Genomic DNA, 23765 nt, shown 5'->3' with positions numbered 1-23765 from the left:
AGAGTTACCCTGGAGTGGAGATAACTTAGAACAAACATTTTTGTCAGCTCCCATGTGTGTTGCTGGCTGTTTTTTTAAGAGTACTGTGATTGGATTGTTCCAGCTGTCTTTTTCACAAACAGGGGTGGACACACAGTGAAGTCACACTGCAGTCCAACAGAGGGCAAAGTGCAAGCAGTGCTGTAACAGTGCAGTTTATCACGCTCTCTCTTGCTCTCCGTTCCTCCCTCCTCCCACCTCCTGTGAAGTCTCTCTCTCACACGCACACACACACACATGTACACAGACTTTCACTCATCAGGCTGTACATTTGACTTCTTATTTGCAGCACCAGAGGCCAAGGTAAGCCTGTTCCTGTTCTCTCTTAACACGTTACAGTAAGTGTGCGGCAGTGTTAGCCAACATCCTGCTTTCCCGCTTGAAAGCTTTCCTTGAAATCCAGTAGCCTCTGATGCTGGTCCAAATCTCTTTAGTGGTAGCATGTGATGGATGGTAAATTCAAAACGGGGGGCTAGGATTACCACTCCCACGCAGATGCAAAGATTAACCCACTGACACATTAAGACACTGAATCCCAGGAGACGTGTTTCCACTGGGCTTTAGTCCGTCTTAAGTCATTTAATCTTATATTAAGTCTTAAAATCTTGCCTACATTGCCAGTGGGGCTGTGATAATTCCACTCATTTCCATTGCTAACAACTTGCTTTGAGAATTCCTTTGAGTGAAGTGACATGATTTTGATACAAATGTTGCTGCAGGATTCAATTCAGTGTATCTCTGGGTTGGGGTGGGAGAATGTGTAAGAAAATAAAAAAATCTTTGTGGGGATCAGTTGGACTAAATGGAGATTAGCTTAAAGCTCAGGACAAAGGAGACTTTAACGGAGAGCACAGAATTGGACAATAGATCCTGACCACCACAACCATGGTGGGACATCGCTGTCAATTTCACTTGTGTTATTTTGTGAAAACACTTTCAATTTCAAACAGCCCGTTTGGCTGAGTTAACAAATCAAACCCTGGCTCTGCTCCTTCTGCATTTAAGAGGGAAGTCTTTCGCTTGTGAGGAGAAAAATAGAGAAATAAAGATGGCTAATCCATTTTGAAATGCCTTCCTTTAAAAGGGGAAAGAGAGGCTGTAATTGGATGTGACCAGTTTGGGCTCCCTATGGCAACATGTGTATATGCATGTGTGCGGTTAAGTCGCACACTTCCGTTTGTTTTGCTTCCACAGGCGGAGCGCGGACAAATTTAGATTGCAGCAGTCTTAAAACGTTGGAAAAACAGCCCAGAAATACATCATTGGAGAGCAGTCAGTCATTAAGAGTGTTTACCCAACCCTGTCAGAAAGGGCTCACTCGAAAACAGCAGTGCAACAAGTCCAGTTCACAGACAGTTAAGATTTAAACCACCATGCTGTATATGTATGCGTGCATTCTGAGGCCAACGGGTCCCTGAGCACAGATGTGTAAAAGCCCCCCCTCCACCCCTGCCCCGCAGTCTTTTTGGTGTGTGTAGTAGTTTGCAGTAGTTTAATGATTCTTGGTTACCTTTATGGCTGAGTAGGTTTTTTATTTTTTTTTTATCTATTTATAGTAATTTTGTAACTCTATCTGATTTGTATCTCATTTTAAGCATTAGCTATCTCTTTTTAGTCCTTTTTTTGTCTTTGTGTTGTTCTTAGTCTGTCTTTATGTTTTTGCGTCCTCTCCCCTTAGTTTTTGGTACTCCGGCTTCCACCCGCAGTAGAAACACATGGAGTTAGTGTGGTTACATTAATTGGTGACTCTAAATTTCCCACAGGTGTGAATGAAAGAAGAAAAAAAGTCGTCTGTCTCTAGGTGTTGGCCCAGTAACAGGCTAGTGGTCTGTCCAGGGTGTACCCCACCTGTTGGCCTGTGGTACCTGAGATAGGCTGTAGCAGCCTATTGCTTCTCTTAAGTGGTTTTGTGTCTCTTTGGAGTCATTTCGCATCAATGTCAGCTCATTTTGCATCTCTTTGCAATTTGTTCATGTCTGTTTGCACTTATTTTGCATCTCTCTGCTGCCATTTAGTCTTTAGAGGCTACAGTAAAGCTGTCAGCTATCCTAGCATATTCATTTCTTTCATTGTTGAAGAACTCTAGATTCTCAGGTTCAGTCTTGAGCAGCTTGAGGTTTACAAATCCTGGTCCTTTGCCAGTCTTTTTTGCTTACTACACTCAAAATTGGAGACAACATAATAACAAAAAACCCCAAAAACTGTATCATTCTCCAAAACGTCCTGAAGACTTTTTTTTACGCAGTTCTTGGACACACAACATAACTTAGAGCTTAATTTTTGGCAGCTAAATTAAAAAAATGTAGTTCCTTTAATGACGCAGGCTGCTGCTGCAGTAGATTATTCCTGTATGTTGTTTCAATGAAAATGCCTGTCTCTGTTTACTTTGCTGTGGTCACATGGTCAAGATAAAAGCAGGTCAACCACTGCTCTTGTCACACTAATTTCTCTTCTACTGTGTGTGGGTATCACTCCTCTAGATATCAGAGATGGGCAGTAACGCGTTACTGTAATCTGATTACTTTTTTCAAGTAACGAGTAAAGTAAGGGATTACTATTGCAAAAACGGTAATTAGATTACCGTTACTTTCCCGTAGGAACACTGCGTTACTAAAACCGTGATTTTTTGCGAGAATGTCTCACGACAGTGACATAAGCGAGTGCGCAGTTAGTGACAACAGCTGTGTGCAGATCAACAATGGATCACATATGAGTGCGGGAGAGAGTATGAGCGTGCAGCGTTTAAAGCGTGGAAGTACTGACCTTACTTTGAGTTTGATTCCATAAAAAGGGACAAAAACATTAGTGTCCGTTGTGCGTGGGAAGAAAACTTCTTTTTACAGCGAAAAAAACCCCTAAACTTCCGAGCAAACACTGAGTGCCCTATCACGTAATGGGAAATTCACAGAGAAACTCGCGGATTCTTCCATTGACCGCGGCACACCTGCACCAGGGTAAACCTCCGCCTACCACAGTCCTGCTTTACAGGTGAAAATAGAGCAACAGGACCGCTGAGTCTTTGACTTTATTTATTTTCTGCTGTGTTTTACTTGCATCTATTTGAAAGACTGAGTGTAAACACAATTTTTTTTTTTTTTATGTGCTGGAATGTGTAGAAAATAGGTTTAAATGTTAAACTAATTTATTCAAGTCAGAGAATGTTGCTTATAGTTTAATTTTTGTTTGATGCATAAAGTTAAAAGAATAAAACGAATAAAACAAGTTTTAAAAAGAGACTTTTCCATTTGATTACATTTTGTATGATGGATTATGCAGAAAAAGTAGAATTGGGCTGAAAGATCTATCACTTTATCACCTATTCAGGTTGTAAATCGTGTTTTTAAAAAGTAACTAAGTAACTAAGTAATTAATTACTTTTGAAAATAAGTAATCAGTAGAGTAATGGGATTACTTTTTTGGGGAAGTAATCAGTAATTAGTTACTGATTACTTTTTTCAAGTAACTTGACTATCCAATGGATTTTAAAGGGTAGACCTTTTATTTCTTTGTTCTAATTTTAATATAATTTTGTATGCGCAGCTTTTCAGCTTAACTTTTCACACTTTCACAACTGACAATAAAAATATTATATATATATAAACATATATAAACACAGTCAAACGATACCTCTCTGCTATTGCTTTTAACATGTTTTTATATATATATATTTTTTTTGCACATTTTTGTTTTGAGTTCTTACTATGAAACGGCACATTCATTGGTTGAGCATGTCAAGGATGATTCTTCTCTGAAATTCTTGGAAATTCATGAAAATTGACATAATGTTCTCTCTTTGACCTGAAAATAACAGCAAAACCCATAAACTTAAAATATTTACTGAGGTCGTAGAAGATGGAAGCTGCCTTTTTGTAACTACAGGTTATATCCACTTATCCACTATATCACTGTCAATAACTTTAAGTGATGAAGAATTCTATAACTTATTACAATATTTGCATTAATGTGACAAAATTTTGATTTGTGACTTGCTGAGTTGTTAACATTATTATATGGTCTAAAAATGGCGTCAAAAGTAAATGTCTAAAGCATGTTATTAAGGACAGAAAGCTACTTCGACATTTTATACTAATGTTACATGTGTAATATAGTATGAATATTAGTTGCTGTCCACATAGTGAAGTGTTAGTTAGCAAAAAGCATTTTTAGTAGTAAATCTCATCAGGTTCAAAACATTTATTTATACACTTGAAATGGATATCAACATGTTTAAAAACTCTAAGAGGTGCTACTGTCTTTCTAGAATTATCATTTTTAGTACCCACTTGTTCCTATTTTAAAGAGAAACTGAGTGAAATGACTGACTTTGTCAGCTAAATAACGGAACAGAAAACAAAGTAGCATAGCTAGTCAAAAGGTTCCTGCTGATATGACTTTTCTTTTTTCGAAATATAGGGCCAGTAATGCTTAAAACTTAAAAAAAAGACCTTTGTCAAGCTGTTCCAGTCATGAGACTGAAAACAGCTCAGCCACATTTTCCATGTCTTGTCAGAATCAGTGTTTTCAGGTTTAGTGCTGATGAGTAATGAGGTTAAGATTTGGTGTTTGTGGCTCATTGTTAACTCTTCTGTGGTTGCAAGCTCAGTAAGGCTTCCGGTGACTAAGCTTTTGGTTGTCCATGACCTTGCTTTGTTTTAGCAACACATCATGTAAAAGGCTTTGTAAGACTGATCGCATTTGAACTCAGTCCCATGCTGTGTAAGCTGAAATGCAGAAGTGCAGCCGATGTGACACAAGCAAGTCTCACTTCTCTAAATTTTCTTCAGCTATTCTTTTTTTCACCTTCTGTATCACTACTTGGGTCTTTGCAGGCAACTGTGTGACTGAAACCAACTATGGAGGAAGCACATAGAATGGATCTGACCTACATCACTGAACGTATCATTACCATATACTCCCCTCCCGGGTGTCCAGAGGAGATCTATCTGCAGAACCTATGGGAGATTATTCCCATGCTGCAGTCCAAGCATGGACAAAACTACATGGTGAGACAAGTAGATGAGATAAAGGTAGCTAGAGAAATTTTATTTTTAAAGGTAATTGAAAAGCAAACCAAACTGATTCAGAGATTTGAGAGACAGTGGCCTGCTTTTATAAAAAATTAAATATAATTTAAACAATTATGACGCTTCCCGTTCGTACATTCAGTTGTTTTACTAATTTCTTTATTCCAAAACAATATGGAAAGCATCAAAACAACCACATAACACAAATCAAATGCATACTATGAGAAACTTAAAACATTTTATTTAGTTTATCATTTTTCTCATTACACTCTTCCTTTCGTTGTAGTATAATTTGTCTTATGTTTGGAAGTCTTTGTTTTCTGTCCTTGAATGACTGGATATGTTTTATAAGTTACATATAGCTCTATATTAGGATAAATATTATAAAAGTTCCTTACTTGACCTTGCTTCTCTAATCATCATGTTCCTCATACCTAGATGCAAACATTCAGGTAACTGTAAGGTTAAATGTTAGTTAATAAATGTTAAACCACAGAAAAATCTTGTATGCAACCAGCAGAAGTGATTGATTTATTTTATCTCATGCAAACAACCCTTTTTTCAGCTCATCAACCTCTCCCGGAAGCATGACACTGTGAGCAGACTCAACCACAAGGTAATTCTAATGCACTCAGTTTAAATGTCACAATGTAAAACTGTAAGCAGGTACTATAGCGCAACTGGGGCTTTTTCCGTCAGGTTTTGGACACAGGATGGGTGGATCTCTTGGCTCCCAGCCTGGATCAGATCATCGGTGTGTGCACAGCAATAGAGAACTGGCTGAACGCCCATCTCAAGCATGTCCTCGTGTTACACTGCAGGGTAAACATCACTGTAGTCACTGACACTGGCATGTTCTCTAAAGGCATTTGTGCGATGTACGTAAGCACCTAAATTTTATTTATCCTGATCCTTTGACTGTTCCTAACAGGGAGGAAAAGGTCGACTTGGAGTTTTGGTGGCATCCTACATTCACTTCACCTCCATCTCAGCCAGGTAACACTGAATTTTTAAACAGCAGGGAAAGTTTCTGCTGTGCTGGATATTGGTTGTGTATTGGGACTAAATAACTGCACTGCCATTATGTAAAACAAAGCAATATCACATGGCTTAGGTCTCATCTTACACTAGTGTCCTTGGGGTGGAGTTAATATAAAGGGATCTAGATCACCCTAGTCATCATACTGGGTTCAGGCCATATTGGTTTATAAAATGTAGCCTGCTGTCAGTTTTCGAGGTTTTTCAAAGGAGTTCATCCTACAGCAAGATAATAGGCCAGGGGTGGGCAACTCCAGGCCTCGAGGGCCGGTGTCCTGCAGGTTTTAGATGTGTCCTTGATCCAACACAGCTGATTTAAATGGCTAAACAACCTCCTCAACATGTCCTGAAGTTCTCCAGAGGCTTGGTTGCCCAACACCGGTCTAGGCTTTATATGAGAGAAGTGTTACACATCTCCAGGGTCAAACCTTAAGTTGGTTTTTGGATGAACTAGAGAGAAGGGAGAAACTAAGCAGGACTAAAACATTTTTGAGACCTTCTGCAACAGTGTTAGTATAAACTTTGTTGTTTCATTTTGGTGTTTGGCTTCTGAAATAAATCAAGAAACTATGCACGGATAGCTGGATCAATAAACCGTCTTTTAAAATTTGGGATCAGGCCTAAACACAGGCCTCTTCTCTTCTTGGGAGTATAACCTTACATTTTGATACAGATATTGAAGTTTTGCAAAGGATTCATCCTAAATTCTCATAAAATGGACTTCTCGGAGTGATGCAAAAAGAATATTTTCATATGTTGTTGTGTCCAAAAAACCTTTCAGGCTCTGGACTTCACATGTTGGTAATGTTATCTCTGATTACATCAAAGTGCAGGAAATGGAGCTGTGAAGTATTGCGCCAGTAGTGACATTTAGTGCTGGACATGTTTGCAGATCAAAGAGTGCTGATTGAACAATAGACAGAGGGAATAGTGGCTGATCTGCTGCGTGTCTCCACCAGGCAAAGGGCAGCACGGCTGACAGTAGAGACTTTGAACTGTGATTATGTTTGATTTTTGGGCAGGGATCCTGTTTCTGTTGGACACCAGTGAATACATTTACACCGACTCTGAGCAAACACAAGAGCCTTCATAGCATCATCATATAGCTTATGTGTGATTTTATGGTCCACAGCTGAACTATTAAAATGATGTCCTTGTTTTGCCACATCTTATTATGGCATGTTGGGAAAGTTCAATTTGAGGCAAATCACTAAAAAAAATGCAGAAAAAGAGGAAACTTCAGACACGTTGACAGTGCATGTGTTCCATACTTGAACACCTCACTCTTATACATATATATATACACATCAACATGAAACACTAGAACATTATCTAAAAATGTGTCTGTCTCTCAGTGCAGACCTTTCCCTCGACCATTTCGCCATGAGGAGGTTCTACAATGACACGCTCTCTGCTCTTATGACCCCTTCACAGAAACGGTAAAGATTTACATGACTGATTCCTGGAGGTCAAAGTTCAACTGTGGTTCAACTCTAAACCTCTGCTCTGTGACCAAAACATCTGCCATTGACCTCAGATCGCATGCTCATTGATCACCTGATTGACCGTTTTGTGAAACAGTTAACATAATAAAGCTACTGAGAACCAATGGAACCAGGGAATTCAGTGAAAATCTAACTATACTGTCTTCCATTTCTAATAATGTTATAGATACAGACTTTCTTTCTGCTTTTTCAGGTATGTATGGATGCTGGGCAGCATATTAAAAGGCAGACTAAAGATGTCTCCTTCTCCATCTTTCCTGCTCTGTGTTGTTCTTTATAGTCTCCCCAAACTAAGACCAGATGGAGGTAAGCAGCACAAACAGGTTTGGCATTTTAGCTCATGCAATCCTGATTTTTTTCTCTTTTTTTTTTTTCAATTAGTTGTGACCATATATTTAACCTGGGATAGCTGGGATAGCAAAGCTCATTTGTAGTTCACTATAAGATTATGGGACACAGATATGAGCTGATTAAAAACAGACTTAAGACACACCCCAAAAAACTGAATGTACAACTCAACAAGGTAAACTTGTGCATAACTTTATGGCTTATTAAAATTAAAACAGGTGAGCTAAATAAACATTGAAAGTGAAAAAGTAGTCATAGGAATCAAAACCTTTTTTTTATACCAGTCTGTTTATTTCAGCCATTTTGACATGAAAATCTATGGATTTTTTGTTTTGGAGCGAGCCTCAAGTGGTTATTTCACCAACTGCACTTTGTGACATTCCCTTGCAATGTAGAGGAAGGAGAGATGTGATTTGAGCCTTTATGAGCCTAGCAAGATACCCATTGTTTTAATCTAGAGATCCTCAACACCTCGATCAGATCTTTACACATAACATGACACAATTTCAAAATTCAGCAAGGTAGTGAAAACCAAGGTGAGCCTTGCATGTTATTGTAACAGAAAATGAAAAAAAAAAAAATCTGTAAATGGATTCTTAGGGTTCTCTGAGTGTTCCTAGTGTAAGGCTGTGTGCCCAGCCTGTACACCAAAGACTGCTGCTGTCCACTGTGAAGTGCTTGAAAAGTGACGGTCTAAGTCTTTACCTTGCTATATAAAGTGCCTTGGAGTCACTGTTGTTGTGAACTTGCTTTATCTGTCTATCTTTAGTCAAAGTTTTCTTAAACTACCCTGTTTAACTTGAATTATAATATCTCTGTTGATGTTGTCTCAGGATGTTTCCTGTTCTTGAGGGTCTACCAAAGTCTACAAGCTGTTTGCACGTCTCCAATTTAGTAAGAAATACATAATCTACACACAGTAAACACAGTAACCGTGGAGCTTACATAAAGCATAAGGTACTAATATGTGCATCTCATGTTCATCTCAGCCATGTTAATGCAGCTGAGACAGATCGCCTCTACATTGTGCTTCAGCCCGCTCAGCTGCTCAAAGGGGACATCATGGTGAGTTGTGATACTCTGTATATTTTGATTTTTATCAGCTAACTGATGAGCAGATGTTTACACAAGAGTAAGGAGCTATTGTTTAATTTTGTAAACAATTTTTTGAACATGTGTTGATTTTGAATTTTTCATTCTTCAAGAAATATGAACTTTCATGAATGAAAAGTTTATTAAAACTTTTCACCTGAATCTAATGCTCCCCTGTGGACTGATTTTTGAATATCTAGCCCCATGTCTAACCCCTCCGGCACTATTACTACTACTACTACTAATAATAATAAACATTTCTGTAATTGGAGGACACATCTGTGTTGCATTATTTGAATATTGCACTTGCAGTTATATGTATATATATATGGTTTTAATGGTTTATTTGTGCATCTGCATGTATGCATGAGTGTACATTTTTTTGCTTGAGCACCAACAGGACAAGTTAAACAGAACTGACCATTCTGTCTAATGCCAGACCCAAATCTATCTTTGTTTTAATCTGCCTAAATTTTAAATGTAACTTTTTAAAAGTCTTTACAAAAAAAACGAACAGTCATGTTTTATTTTTTATTTGTTTTTATTACCGTCTCACTGTCTGTTTGTAGGTGGTTTGTTATGACAAAAACAGCCGGTCAGCTAGTCGTCAGGTCGTCTTCCGACTCCAGTTTCACACGGGCCTCATATGTGGACACGCCCTCACTTTCTCAAAGGCGGACCTTGACTGTGCCAGAGAAGGTATTTATGACCTGCTACCTCAGCCTACACACTGCCAGGTGCAGTCTTAGTGCAGCACCACTATCAAGCTTAATCAGTAACTGATAAATCTATCAGCCAGTCTGCTCTCCATCTACCTGAACTAACCCTGGAACCATATCAGCTCTGCAGGTGTGAAGGGCACATGGAAATATGCACAGAATGCCAAGTTAACTGTCCAGCTCTCTGATCTCTCCCTTAACATTCCAGATGCCCGGTTCCCAGAAGATGGAAAAGTAGAGCTGCTATTCTCTGAAAGTCCTGAAAAAATTGCAGGTAGGCTGTCTCTCACAAAAAACTTTCCTTTGATGTGTTCTTCAGTAAAGCTTGTATATGCATAATCATAATTTTGGTTAAAATATGATGCAGGTGTTGCAGTTTCTGGTGGATATTAAGAATTCTCATTGAGCCAGCTAAAGTCTTTTGATCCTGTTTAGAAACATAAAACATTTTTATATACTCCACCACTCATTAAAAGCAGATCGTTTGGCAGCTGCCATTTGTAGAATAACTACAGTACTGTTCAAAACTCCTGACCCACTCCTCATTTCTTTATATTTTTTTACGAAATAGAAAAAAGATGCAGCGCTTTATTGAAATATTTGCACAAGTATGGAAATACAGGATATAAGGTAAAAAACTGAGTTTGTGCAATTCTAATAAGCTTGGAAATCAATATTTGCTATGACAGCTTATTTTTCAACGCAGCCTGAGCTCTCTTAGGCAAGCTTGGGTGTAATTTCTTAAGTAGTCTCCAGGAATAGTTATCCTCTTCAAGGACATTCAAAGCTCTTCTTTGAACGTTGGCTGACTTCTGTTCTCTGTCGAGATGAGCCCACACTGCTTCGATAATGTGGAAGTACATTATCGAAGCAGTGTGGGGAGGCCAGCCTGGGGAGGCCAGTTCATGACTGAGAATATTCAGTTTTTCTATCCAGGTATGCTTTTACTCCACTGGCAGTGTGTTTGGGGTCATTGTTGTGCTGAAAAACTAAGCTGTTGCCAATCAGATGCTTTTCAGATGATACAGGATGGTTGATCAAAAACAGCTGGTGCTTTTCTGTTTTCATATTTCCATCGGTGTTGTCAGAATCTTCAACACCACTGGCTGAAATGCAGCTCCAAACCATGACAGAGCCTCCACCAATGAGTCAGACTTTCTCCTAAAAACGTTCTAAGGCTTTCAGATGCCTGGAAAACTATTGCTCTAAAGCACTTTGGCTCCTTGGAAGGAAAATATAAAGCAATACTATATACCAAGATACATTGTACTGTATCTTAAAAGAAATGTATTTGCAGGTCTCAAGCGAAAGATTTCTTCTTCATATAAAACTTGATCTGACTCACGAATGTACTAGTGCCAAGTTAAAGCTGCATGACAGTTGCCCTAGAAGAGCATAGACATAGTGGGTCAATACCGCACATGGGTATTAGTGTCAGGGTAGAAAGAAATTACTCATATGAAAGCATTACTCATACACAGATTCCTAGAAGTCAAGCATACTGTTAGATCAAGTCTAGTCTAGCTCACCTGCACTGATTTAATTGCCAAACCACATTTGCCTTTTTTTTTAAATATATATATACTTTTGGCTCAGCTTGTACCCTTGCAACGGATTTCACAAATAAATAAATGCTATATCACTTTAGCTTGCCCACAGTTTCTGTGTGCCTTTAAGCAACTTTGCAACTCAGCCCCACTCCAAATTTGGAGTTGAATAATTCTGGAACAGCACCAATAACATTAGCATCACCAGCTCCTTGTTCACTGTTTGCTGCAGTCTTTTAAATTTCACTGGCCTAGTGATGGAGAAAGTGAGATGAAATATTTGGTGTCTTACAGAAACAGAGGAAGTTTTTTTTTTTTTTTTAAATAGTATTTGATTGCAGCCTTTATTACAGGCATTTATAATTCAGGTCACAGAACACACTACATATCACCACACTAGCTATGAGAAAATATGTCTCGCTACTCTTTAAATCAGTAATAAGATACAGAAAAGATTAGATTAGATTGTTAATGCCAGATCCAGAGTCAGTCTCGGAGTCATTACTCCAAATAAGTGCACATTACACATTAGTTATTATTGTAGTAATAATTCTTTACTAATTATTACGAACTAATGTGTTAAATTATTCAGTTACTTCCTGGAGAAAGTCATTTCTTACACTACTTTAGTGTTACTCTGTAACAGGACATGAAATGCGCCGTTGTATAATTATTAGTTAACAGTACAAAAATTATGCTAGAGTCCCACACACTGACACAAATCTCTATCCTGAGGATGAGGGCGCACAAGGTCTTTCTTTTAGTGTTTCTATATCAACACAAACCCCAACAGCAAAGTTGAAAAGCAGCACAAAGAGCACTTCACAGCCATCCTCACAGCGACTGTACTGGAAATGGTAGCAACAAAGTCCTACTGCTACCTGTTACCTGTTTGAGTTTAGGTGATAGCTGCTTGTCTGGGGTCAGCATACAGCTTAACTCTTGAATTAAATTGATAATCCAAAAAACATGAAAGATACTCTACTGTGATATTCTTTTTTCATATATTACCAATAAAAGTAATAAAATAGTGGAATTTTACAAAGAACATATCGATGAGAGTTTCCATGTTAAGTTAGATAGTAACTCTGTATTATTACATTTTTAATGTTTAAATTACTAAAAATGAGTAATCTTTGTGTTGATTGTGCATTTTGTTGTGTAACAGCTCTTTGCTTTTGTATATGTGTTTGTGAGCTGTCATGAAGTGTGGAATCAGAAGAATGCAAATGCGGTAATGCGGTAACCAGCAGATTAAACCAAAAACTAACCTTTAATTAAATCTGTAATGCAGTAAAGCAAATGTCCACAGAGGGAAAAGTCAAAATCCAAAATTCTGCAGAGAACAGGGAGCAGATGAGGAGAGCTTAACAGATGATCTGAAAAAGAACAACAGAAATTGGCTATAAATACACAATTAAAGGAACCAGGCAGGGTTGAAATTAATCAAGACAGTGATGCAAAAGAAGCAAAAAATGCAAGACAGAAGACTACCTAAATAAAAGAGGAAGTGAAATAGATATAGACAGAGACAAGAACTTTATAGAATGAATAACCTGAAGGCCCACACAGAAAAAGCACTGAGGGAACAACTTAAACAACTTAAACTCTAGCATAAGGACTACATTAAATGTATACTTCCAAGCGTTCCTGCAAAGTCTCACAATTTGACAAGATGAAATCCAATGGTGATGATAAAACAAGACACTTAGACAAGTATTGCAACCAGCTATACAACATGCCTACTTGTAATTTGTTTGATTGTTGTGTAGCCCTTGATGACATATAGATAACCTTTTAGAGTTTTCATTTTCATTTTTTCAAGCATCAGCGCTGCCATCCAAACAAACTATGTTTAGTCATTTGCTCCAGAGCTGCAGTTAGCTAGTCAAATCACATTATAAATATGTTCCAAGAGGAAATGAAAAAGAAAATGAGCTCTGTGCTGTGCTGTACAGTTAGTAAAGGATTGCTAGCTTTGCTCATGCTAATGGCTAATAAAAACTATGCTAGATCTTTTTTGGGGGTGTTTCTATGGCAATCATACCAGCAATGATATGCCCCAAAATGTCACTTATCACACCCATCTTTAAGCACTGAAATATATCTATCATAACTTAACTTCAGTTAGCTTGGCTTACAGACTGGTCAGTCAGCAACCTAATGGCAACATTTGGACTTTGTTCTAAGTTTTAAAATGGTTTTCAGTAATAGCTCTCCAACTTTGCTTTGGATTTTGGCCAATTTTCTATTAATTTTAAGTGAAAAATAAGTGGCAACAGGTCCTTTTGGAATTCAGGTTCATGACAGTGACCCCAAACACATTGCCAGTGCAGTAAAAGCATACCTGGATAGAAAATCACCCAATGCAACACTGTCAGTCATAGATTGGCCTCCCCAGAGCCTGGACCTCAACATTATCACTTGAAAGTGAACCCAAGATCCAAAGAAGAGCTTAGTAATGCCCTTCAAGATGCCTGGAGAACTACTGTTTTTGTCTCTCTGCGATACCCCTCAGATATTCTGACTTTTATTTTCTTGTTTGGTGAAAAACCTTGAAAAATCCAAACATGTAGCCTCTCTAATTGATGCAGCAAGACTATATTCATATTATTTGGATTAAAAGGCTGCACCAGGCTTCAATGTGTCTTTAATTCAAGCAGACAAGACAGGAGTCAAACTGAAGAATAACACACTCTGACACATTGCCTGTGAATGAAATGATCGGTCAGCCAGGTGGGGGCAGTGTTGGACACCACACCGGCCAAACTGGCCATCATCAACTGTAGTCACACTCCTTTCCTCTCAACAGGAAGCAATACACAGAGATATCTCTCTCTCACACACACACACACACACACACACACACACACACACACACACACACACACACACCTGACAGGAATTTGGATTGTAGATACTGTGCACACAGGAAAATATATACAGCCGGACTCACAAACACACACATCCAGACACACAGATCTTAATGAGCTGATAGAAATCAGAGTCTAACCCAAAATAAGGCTCACAGCAATATTTGAAGCAGATTTGCTGCAGGATCGGCTGTTGGGGATTTGCCCTAACACCAGTGTTTGAGTTTGTGTGTCTTGTTGTTGTTTCACTGACTCCTGACCAGCACTGTTTGTCATGTGCAGGCAGAGAGCTATGGCACAATGGACGCTCTGTGACAGTGGACTATGACACCTTGGACCCTTTGGTTAGACGAGACTCTTATCAGGACACATCTTGTCTAGAAACAGGTGAGGTGTATTTTAATATTTCTTAATCAGAAATTCCCCACATTCTTCTCCTTCTTTCAGTTTCTTTTCCTGTTTTTTGAATTTCTGTACTTCCTCTGAATTTATTATTACCCAGGGTTGAACAGGATAACATTTTATCTGAATACCCCTTTTGGGAGATAGATTAGCTTGTCTTCACTGCTTTAACATAGTATATATAAATACAACAAGAAAAAAACAATAAAGCTATGTCTGTGATAGAGAAATAGTCGCAAAATAAAAGTAAAAATAAATACATTTAAAAAAAACGTTACACACATCTAAGCAGGTAGTGAACCAGTAAAGATGCAATTTCCATATGGGCAGATAGCTTTAGTACCTGCTTTACAGCCACCCTGTCCAATGTTACAAAATCTAGGATTACATAATCCCTCTATATCGTGCTCATGTTCACACAAAGGCTTTTAGTGAAATAAAGCAGACCAGTATAAAGCATAAAAATATCTGGGTTAACTTTGTCCAAAGTGAGAATTTGTGATTTATATTATTCACCCATTCACACACCTTTGTACAAGCCCTTGTTTCTACACCCAAGTAGAGCGTTCACACTCCAATGGACACAGCAGAGAGCTCTTTGGGATTCAGTATTTTGCTTTGGGACACTTCGGCAGGTAGACTGGAGCAGCCAATGATCAAACCACCAACCTTCTGATTAGTAGATAACCCGCTCTACCTCCTAAATACAGCCACACCAATAGCAATAGCAAAGACTGTAAAGAATATTTTTGCGTTGAAAAACAAATGCAAAATAAAAGCTTACAATTGGTGAAATAACCCTTTACTAGAGCAAGCATTATAGTAATGCTCAAGTAGCCTACTAGGGAAGGACAGAGGTTTAAAAAGTGATTGCAGTAGCTCTGTATGCAGCCAGAGTTAAGCCAGCTTCCCTCGACAGCAGCCAACTGCAGCCACAATTACAGCTACTAACAGTAATTTAAAGCAGTATGCAAGTATCTCAGGAGCTTTATAAAAATATCCTGTTTGAGGTTAAACAAAAGTGATCACTTTCATTTAATCTGTTTTTAAGTAATGTCCAATGTTAGATTTCACTGGGCAAGGACTGGTGGCCTTGCTTATCCAAATGGAATGGTGTAACTTTGTCTTGTTACTTTTTTAAAAGAAAACTTCTCTGACTTCGATGACCTCCCCTTCAATATTATATCCTTTTCCGTCTCCAGCTTTTAACACAGCCCATACTATTAAATTGTGTACTTGTAATCCTTTTATGGCTATCTGTGCCTCTACCATGTGAGTTGAATCTTCTGCAAAATAGAGACCCCCTGTATGCCATATTCCTGCCAAGAGCCTTTTCCCCAAGGGACCAATGTATGGTGCCCTGATTTGTTGATATCAAAAATGGACTAGAAAAGTATTTTGTTGACATTTGCTGAAAACTACTGGAATATATCAGAGATACCCTTTAAATAATATTTATCTCAATTTGAAAGAGAAGGTGATGTTTGCTGTCTGAAGGTTGTGCTGAAAATGCAATTAAGAAAGTGGTCCAAGGAACATAGTTCTTCCAAGCAATCTGGAGATGGAAGAGACCACGCCTGGCAAATTTGCATCAAGCATATCTTTCGAATTTAAGGTCCAATCCCAGAATTTTTTACAAGGTGATGATATGTCAAATATTTATATATCTGTGTGTGTTTTGTAGCTTTTTTGGTAACCTTTCCATTACAGTACCTTTGGCTGTTATGTAGTAGTTAATACCCTTAGATCCCTGAGATTGCTGTGGCCAGTCTTGTGGGTAATTGCCTGGTCATCAGTGTGACAGCTTACAACTGTTGTGGTCACAAAGGCCTCTTTGACATTCCTGGGAACGGGTGTAATGCCAATCTTTGAGAGCGCAGCCAGACCAGAGCTGTGTGTTTTGGAGGCGGGTGTGGGTTTTTAAAATTTTTTTTATACATTAGGTGGAATAAATGTTCACACACAGGAAATAAACAATACAAAACAAGACCTCAAAATCGAGACAGCTGAAACAATCACTTGTAAGTGGAAGGTTAAGGCTTCGGTTCCAGCTGTTTTGCTAAACCTGCCCATGGTCAGCCATGTAATTTAGATAGAGCTTTTACAAGCGGCATGTAAACACACATAGACACACGCTCACATGAATGCAAATAGGCATTACACGTTACACATAAGCGTAATGAAGGTGCAATGCCAGTTAGCCGCACAGACACTTGCAAGAACATTGTTTTCAATCACAGACGTTTCTGCTTTGCCCTCCCACACACTCCTCCTCACTTTATCTCCTCATCTTCTTGTACTTTCTCCCTTCCTCTTGTCTCCTTTATCTAATCTCCTATCTCACTCTTTCTACCTTCAAGTTCAAGTTACAGGTTGCAATTTGTCCAATGTGTCCCCATCCCCCTTTTCCAGACAATCTCTCCAAAGCCCGCCTCCATGTTTACATTCCCCTCTCCATATTTGGAGAGCTCAAGGTCCTTATGCTTTGTTTGCTTTTTGTTTTTGTTTTTTTGGTGTGTGTGTTTTTTTCCCTTGAAAGTGCAATATGTGTGTTGTACACACTTTTCCACCTGTGTGTTCGTGTGTGTGTGTGTGTGCGCGTGCGTGTGTGGTGTGTGTGTGTGTGATTGCAAGTCTAGTGAATGATCCACCCTTCAGTTTCCTTTCTCTCCAGTTTCCCCTTTGGACATAAAAATGCATGAGTGCACTCTCTCTCTGCCTACCTGTCGCAGCCTGGACAGGATGCAGGGGGGAGGGCAAAAAAAAAGGAGGCAAAGCAGAGCGAATTACGTGTTGACGGCAAAGGCGGGGATTCATAGTGCAAGGACTGAGTGCAAGAATGACATGAGAGAGGGGAAAGAGAGAGTAGGAGGGGGGACACTGGAGAGCTCTTAGCACCTTAAGAGAAAGAATGTTCTTTGCTTGTCTTCCTGTGGCAGCCTGAGAGACAGTGAGGACTACAAACACTGTAAGAAGAAGAGAAGCTAGCCTAAATCTTTTTTCACTTTGCTTTCACTTCCATCCTTTTCATTCTACCCTCGTCCCTGTGTCTCTTTCCATTCTGCTTGTCATCTGTTCCTGTTTTCCTCTTTCTGTGACTCGGGTGGTTAGGCTTCAGCAAAGCATTTCCATCCTGTTTCTAGTCTGCAGTGGGGCCAGTGAAAGTTTACTCCTAGCAGTCGAAAAAGTAAGCTCGACTTCATTTATTTATTTATTTACTTCTATTAAAGTGATGAAGTTCTGTAAATTGTGGAGTTATGCAGCATGTTTGGAAACTGTGTGCATCTCTCTGTGAGAGAGCTATTAGACCAGCTGTGAGGGTTTACCATGCATGTCTGGTATTTGAGTTTTATTGCCTCTCTGGACTTAAGAGGCTATCTTCATACAGCTCTGGTATGCACTGTACGTATTGTTGTATTTACTATACAGGGCAGTCCTGTCGAAGTGCAGCACCCTGTTTTGGAAGATAACTTGCTCTTTTAGTTATACAGCACTGTTTAGTTTTCTGTGTTTCACGGATACAATGTGCAGATATTTTCATTTGGTCTATAACAATGTCAAAGACCTAGCTTACTGTCATATGATATACAGTGTTTAACAAATTTATTAGACTGCTTTTATGTTCTAACCATAAATACTTTATACATAAAAGTATGTTTAAAGTATTGAAAATCTAATATGATGCTATATTAAATACTTTAGTGGTTAATCCACCAGCATGGATAAGCTCTTAAATCAAAATAATATTTTTAATGCTAAAATAAAACTACCAGTAATGATTGTTACACTGAATTACACTCATTCTGTATTGCAAAGCACTCTTTTGTTGTGAAAAGCGCTACCTGAATGAACCTTACTTACCTAATTTGTGACTTCTCAGCAAAGTATAAAACATGAATTCAGTCATTATTAGTTTTACACAGGATTTCTAACATATTAGTTTTTTGTTGTTTTTATGACAGGTGGTCTAATGAATTTGTTAAGCACCGTATATGACAAAAAATAGCAATTTGTCCCATTTCTGAAGCTATATCATTGCAGGAATTGCAGGAAGACAAATATATTCTCTTGTTGCTACACCCAGTTAAAGGATAGAAAAGCTGTGTGCGTGACCATGCTATCGGTTGTATCTGACCCAAGGTAGACGTCTATGAAAGACACGTCCTTTGTGTGACACATGCATCTACCAGCAAACACAATGGGGCTCTGTGTTATCTCCATGGAGTGTGTCTGCCGTAATGAGTCATGTACAGTAGTTGTGCAGGCACAGAATCACCGGTAGCAGGAATATGTTCAATTCCAAGGTGCTGTTTTCAGCTTTAAATACAGTTGTCCGAGTGCAGCTTTGACCATTTTATGCTGAAATATCACATCTGTGTCCTCTGATTGTGCTGCTGACGTAATACAGTTTAGCAATTTGAAAAAAAAAATCTGCTTCAAAAGAGGTAATTAGCCAGTTGTCTGTTGTACTCTCCTGTAATGGCAGTTAAACATTAAGAACTCCAGTGGCATAAAAAAGTCAGAAATATGAATGCCATATTATCTCTGACTAAATTACTTTCTATTTTATTTTGCTTTAAAAAATTGATGGTATAATTCTGTTTCATCTACCCACAGCTCCCCCCCATGCCCTGGACCCTGGAAACATTGTTTTGAGTGGCAGAGAGAGGAAGACGAGTAGTGAGGAAGGAGCTTCATTCCCTTTAACTACCTGCAGTGGTAGTTGCAGTGACCGAGCTCCATCTGCCAGCAGTGATTCTGGCTTGTCTGTTGCCTCACAGGGGCTGACTGGAGCCAGACTGAAGAGAGAAGCCAACCAGGACAAGTGCACCCAAGCAGGGAAGCTGGTCTCTGAGGTGGACTTTGAGCTTCCTCAGCGTCTTCAGGAAGTCATGACTGAGCTGGCTTCAACTAGTGGAAGAAAGGAGGAGATAGCTAGAGATGAGTCTGGATTGGGACACACAATCAATGGAGAGGCTTCGTCCAGCGAGAGGGAGACTGACATATTGGATGATGAGGATGAAGCAGATAGTGGTGCAGTTCCTGCTCTAGACATTCCGAACTCAAGTAGTATTTGCTCCCTCTCGTCCGAAAATCTGCCCAAAACTCAGAATCTAGCCCAAAGTGAGTACTTGACGCACTCCTGGGTACAGCAGCAACAAAAGGCTGCTGTCAGTGATAACTTCATTACAGTTGATGGGGATGGGAAGTCGAGCAGGATAAAGAAAGGGAGGCCACCACCTCTGGCTGCATCTGTGGCTGCTCCAGACACTCCACCTCGAGGACTCAGCAGCAGGGAAGCAGTGCAGAGAGGGCTGGTGCATGAGAATGATGCACATATCATAGATAAAACACAGAACATACACTCTGCTAATACCACACAAACGTCAGCTTGTCAAGAAGACGAACTAGCGTCTTTATCCACAGACATTGATGAGTCCATAGAGCAGCTCAATCAGCTGATTCTGGATTTGGATCCCACCTTTGTTCCTGTTCCTACCTGCTATTCCCCCTTAACTCGCTCTGCTTCCCTACACAGCAATGGCCTCAGCAACAAGGGAAGAACTCATCAGTCAGGTAAAAGCAAACACAATGCATGGCACATCAGCTATTACAAGTAATATATTCATCAATGAATGGGAAGCCTCAAATTTTAGCGATTCCTCTCTTATATCCGAGATATCTCCAACACCAGAGGGACATTTTAGAGGTCGACATTTGTGTGTTGGAGTGAAAGACCACCACACAGTTGTAACTATGTTCCCCTAAGGATTAATAATAATAATAATAATAATAATAATGATAAACTTTATTTATAAAGCACACTTAAAAACCAAGGGTATGCCAAGGTGCTTAACAAGTAACATAGATTAAGTTTAATATATTCTGTGAACAAATAAATGGAAATTCCACTTATTATACACAGAAGTGTGGCGAATACTACTATAAAAGTGAAAAATATTGATTAGCATCAGTGTTGACTTTAACATCTAACCTGATCAGAATAGGTCATTTTATAAAATTGTTCTCGAGATTCTTGGCAATCAGAGGACAAATGATGGACGTCAGAATGATGGATAAAAACAATTTTTAAAAAGCCAGATGTAGCAAATACAATACACATTTGTTCGTGTTGTATGAAAAGAGAGAAGGGTGAATGGGTGTGATTGGGTGAATGTGGCATGTTGTATAGAGTGCTTTGAGTAGAAAAGCGCTATATAAGATTCAGTTCATTTACCATTACCACACCTGTGAAAATTGCTTGTGGACAGATGAAACTTGTATTTTATATATCGTTAAGCTCAGTTCAGTCTGAACACATGGAAGCTTTTATAACCCTGCCTGCAGTGCCGATGCACTCTTTGGTTGTGAGCTACATCTGCATTTCTTACAGAAGGTGTGTTTGTAAGTGTATTTCCTGAGAAGGAGGAAGCATTTGATTAAACAGCCTTACATATTCTTGCTATGTAAGCAGTGTAAAATCAGGCCCTCACTGCTTGCTATGCAATGATGTGTTTGCCCTCCAGTCTGTCTTATTTTGAATGGAAATATACAGAGGCAGAAATAAAAGGTTACATAAATAAGGTATGTGTGGTTACAGACATACTCGACTTCTTGCCAGTGAAAGAAATCAAAACAATCCTTTTTCATAATTTAATTTTATCAAAATTCAGTCGGGAATGTCAGATGCTCTTGGATAAAGTTAAGATATTATACATTTGTCAGGAGACAGTTTAGTCTTATTGCAGATTTAGGACTAAGGTTTACTGATTTACTTGTCGTTAAATAGTTACAGACTTTGATGTGGCCCTATCCCCACAGGTTAACTCAGCAGACTACTTGATGGGTGCGTAAGTTTTGATTGGCTTGTTTATATCTGGCATGCTTAACTCTGAAATCTTTGTGTAATGCAATTGAAAGTGGTTGCACAGAGGTTGAACGTGCAACACCCTCAACCGCTATATGAGCAGATGGTTGCCGCAATTACTTGCAATCTGAATGGGAAAGAATTCAATGCATTTACCAGCCAACCACTGAGTTGGTAGTCATCTGTGGTCAGTGGGTTTTAAGTGTACAAGTGATGTTATCATCCACCAGTGGTTCATGTAAGACCACCCCAACACTTGAGCGCTTGCAAGGTTGACAGCTCCTAAATCGTTCATATCAGTTCTTAAAATGTATGTTTGTAGCTGATGAAGTGTATCAGTAGGCTGGAGGTTGATCTGTAACTAACACTTCACTTGCTTAATTACTGTGGAAATGTTTCGAGGTAGGAACGTGTGAGCAATCAGGAATGCTTTTGAAGTTGCGACACAACACTTTGCTGTCCTTCTCCCTCTCATCATCTTCAGAAGAGAATAGCCCTCTCACAAACACGGTGGGCACGAAGTGATACTCGACACTGCTCCCTCGGCAGCCCCGCCGGTGTGTGACAGACAGTAACTGGATTAGTTTCAGTTGGTCCACTTTAGCTTTGCTTTCATGTGATTCTGAGATGATGAATACTCACAGTGAAAGCTGAGCTCACAGTGTTCCTTGTCACTGTTTATACATGAATCCACAACTGAGGGTGATCTCATGTACAGTATATCTGTATTGTGACTCACATCAGTCTGTGGTTGCTGTGTTATGGTGTGGTTTTGGTGATTGCTGTTGAGTAAGACTGTTTTATAACTTACAATAATCCCAAAATATTTGCCCAAGTATAGTTTTAAAAAAATCCGCCTTTACTTTGTGGTCACAATTGCATGTAAAAATATTTTTCTTCTTTGGTTGAAACATATAGAACTGTGTGTAATCTACTGATGTAATCTCCACAGCATAAAACCCTGATTTCTGGACTCAGTGTCAGTGTTCTGACTGCTGTAATTCATACCTAGAAGGGATCATGCTGTGGTGAGAGGAAGGAGTGTACTCAGTGTGTACTAGTGTTACTAAGCAATGTTAGCAAGCTGCAGACAGTGCTGTAAACATAAACATATAAATATAAAGATACAAATTATAGAATTTAACTTTAACAGTGCCTGTTTCAGTGAAAACAACCATGATCCTTCTGTCCCCCCTTTCTTTAGCTGTAGATATGCTTTTTAATGCTTCGAAGTGATACATTTTAATATGGGAACCTATGGGAATTGACTCACTAGGACAAAGACCCCAAATGAGTGTCTGAGCCCACAAACTCATCAGGAAAAGTGCTTGCAGAGGTCAAGACAGAAGCTATCACCATTGGCTTTGTTTTTGCAACTCGGGAATTGTTTCTTACTTTTTGTGTTCTTTAATGTAGACATTCCATGAATGTCAGTTTGTGGCACTACCACTTTGACTTTAAATATCTGTCAACAAATTTGGGTAACTGATTTATAGTTATAATATTTTATTTAAAAACCCCAAAACAGGGATACAATCCTCTATTACAACACATGAGAGAAGAACCTAGTGAATGGTTGGTTGGTGGCGTGGGTTGCTGATGAGTTTTGCACATGGGGAGGCAAGCGCTACCATTGTGAACAAAGCTGTGGAGTTAGATCAGGTTTTGCAAGACTAATACTTTGTAAGACTTTAAAGCTGTTCATTGAAAGAACCAAGCAGTGCTGCCTTTTTGCTCCATCCAGATGTGCGTAGGTTGGATGTTGTTGTTTCTTAAAGTGATGTGATTTCTGGAACTGCAAGGTTAACCATAAGGAAAGGGGAATGCGCTAAGCAATAAGCCGATGGTGAGAGGCTTCATACAGTCTACATTTGATTAGTCAGCTCAGGACGTATCTAGTTGTTTTTCTAAGCTGTGTGCACTCAGCGAGGCCAATACTAAGCTAACTGTTGCAGGCTCTTAGGATGATTTAAGTTACAGTAATATTGTAGTTATCTCATACTTCCTTATCAATTGGTTGACTTTTGGTTCTTTTTGAATCTTTAGCTATCAACTATACTCTCTTCATAGTTCCATACAACAAATGTTGTACTTATTGAGAAAGATCATTTAAGTATTTCTGATGTTAGATAAGATCCAGCTCAGGGGGCTATCCACTCATATTTGAAAAGAGAACAACTGATTGTTTCAGCAGATGGTTTCCAGAGAAGCCGCCCCGATGTTCCACCATCTGGTCACAGTGAAGTCTTGCTTAGTCATATAAGCTCTGCCCTTGTGATAGTCTCCCTGCTTTGTTGATACATGTATACT

General features: G+C 39.0%; 1 protein-coding gene across 4 annotated transcripts in view; it reads left to right on the top strand.

The window, feature by feature from the left end:
- The first annotated feature begins 183 nt into the window (after positions 1-183).
- tns3.2 (tensin 3, tandem duplicate 2) overlaps positions 184-23765 on the top strand; it is a 56834-nt gene continuing 33252 nt past the window's right edge. For 2 of the 4 annotated variants that reach the window (XM_085436284.1, XM_085436283.1), the window contains exons 1-13: positions 184-342; positions 4869-5042; positions 5629-5679; positions 5763-5885; positions 5995-6059; positions 7457-7540; positions 7800-7912; positions 8788-8848; positions 8944-9019; positions 9616-9745; positions 9974-10039; positions 14468-14572; positions 19205-20164. In XM_085436284.1, coding sequence (XP_085292410.1) covers positions 4893-5042; positions 5629-5679; positions 5763-5885; positions 5995-6059; positions 7457-7540; positions 7800-7912; positions 8788-8848; positions 8944-9019; positions 9616-9745; positions 9974-10039; positions 14468-14572; positions 19205-20164 — 1984 coding nt within the window. In that variant the 5' untranslated portion in view covers positions 184-342; positions 4869-4892. Of the gene's footprint in view, positions 343-4868; positions 5043-5628; positions 5680-5762; positions 5886-5994; positions 6060-7456; positions 7541-7799; positions 7913-8787; positions 8849-8943; positions 9020-9615; positions 9746-9973; positions 10040-14467; positions 14573-19204; positions 20165-23765 lie in introns of those variants that run through there. The other 2 variants (XM_085436285.1, XM_085436286.1) reach the window with 2 other exon arrangements.

Source organism: Copadichromis virginalis, linkage group LG17, assembly GCF_057382275.1.
Source record: "Copadichromis virginalis isolate Kocher_CV1m ecotype Utaka linkage group LG17, C_Virginalis_male_GT1.1, whole genome shotgun sequence".
Lineage (NCBI taxonomy): Eukaryota > Metazoa > Chordata > Actinopteri > Cichliformes > Cichlidae > Copadichromis > Copadichromis virginalis.
This window is presented reverse-complemented; position numbering and strand designations above follow the sequence as displayed.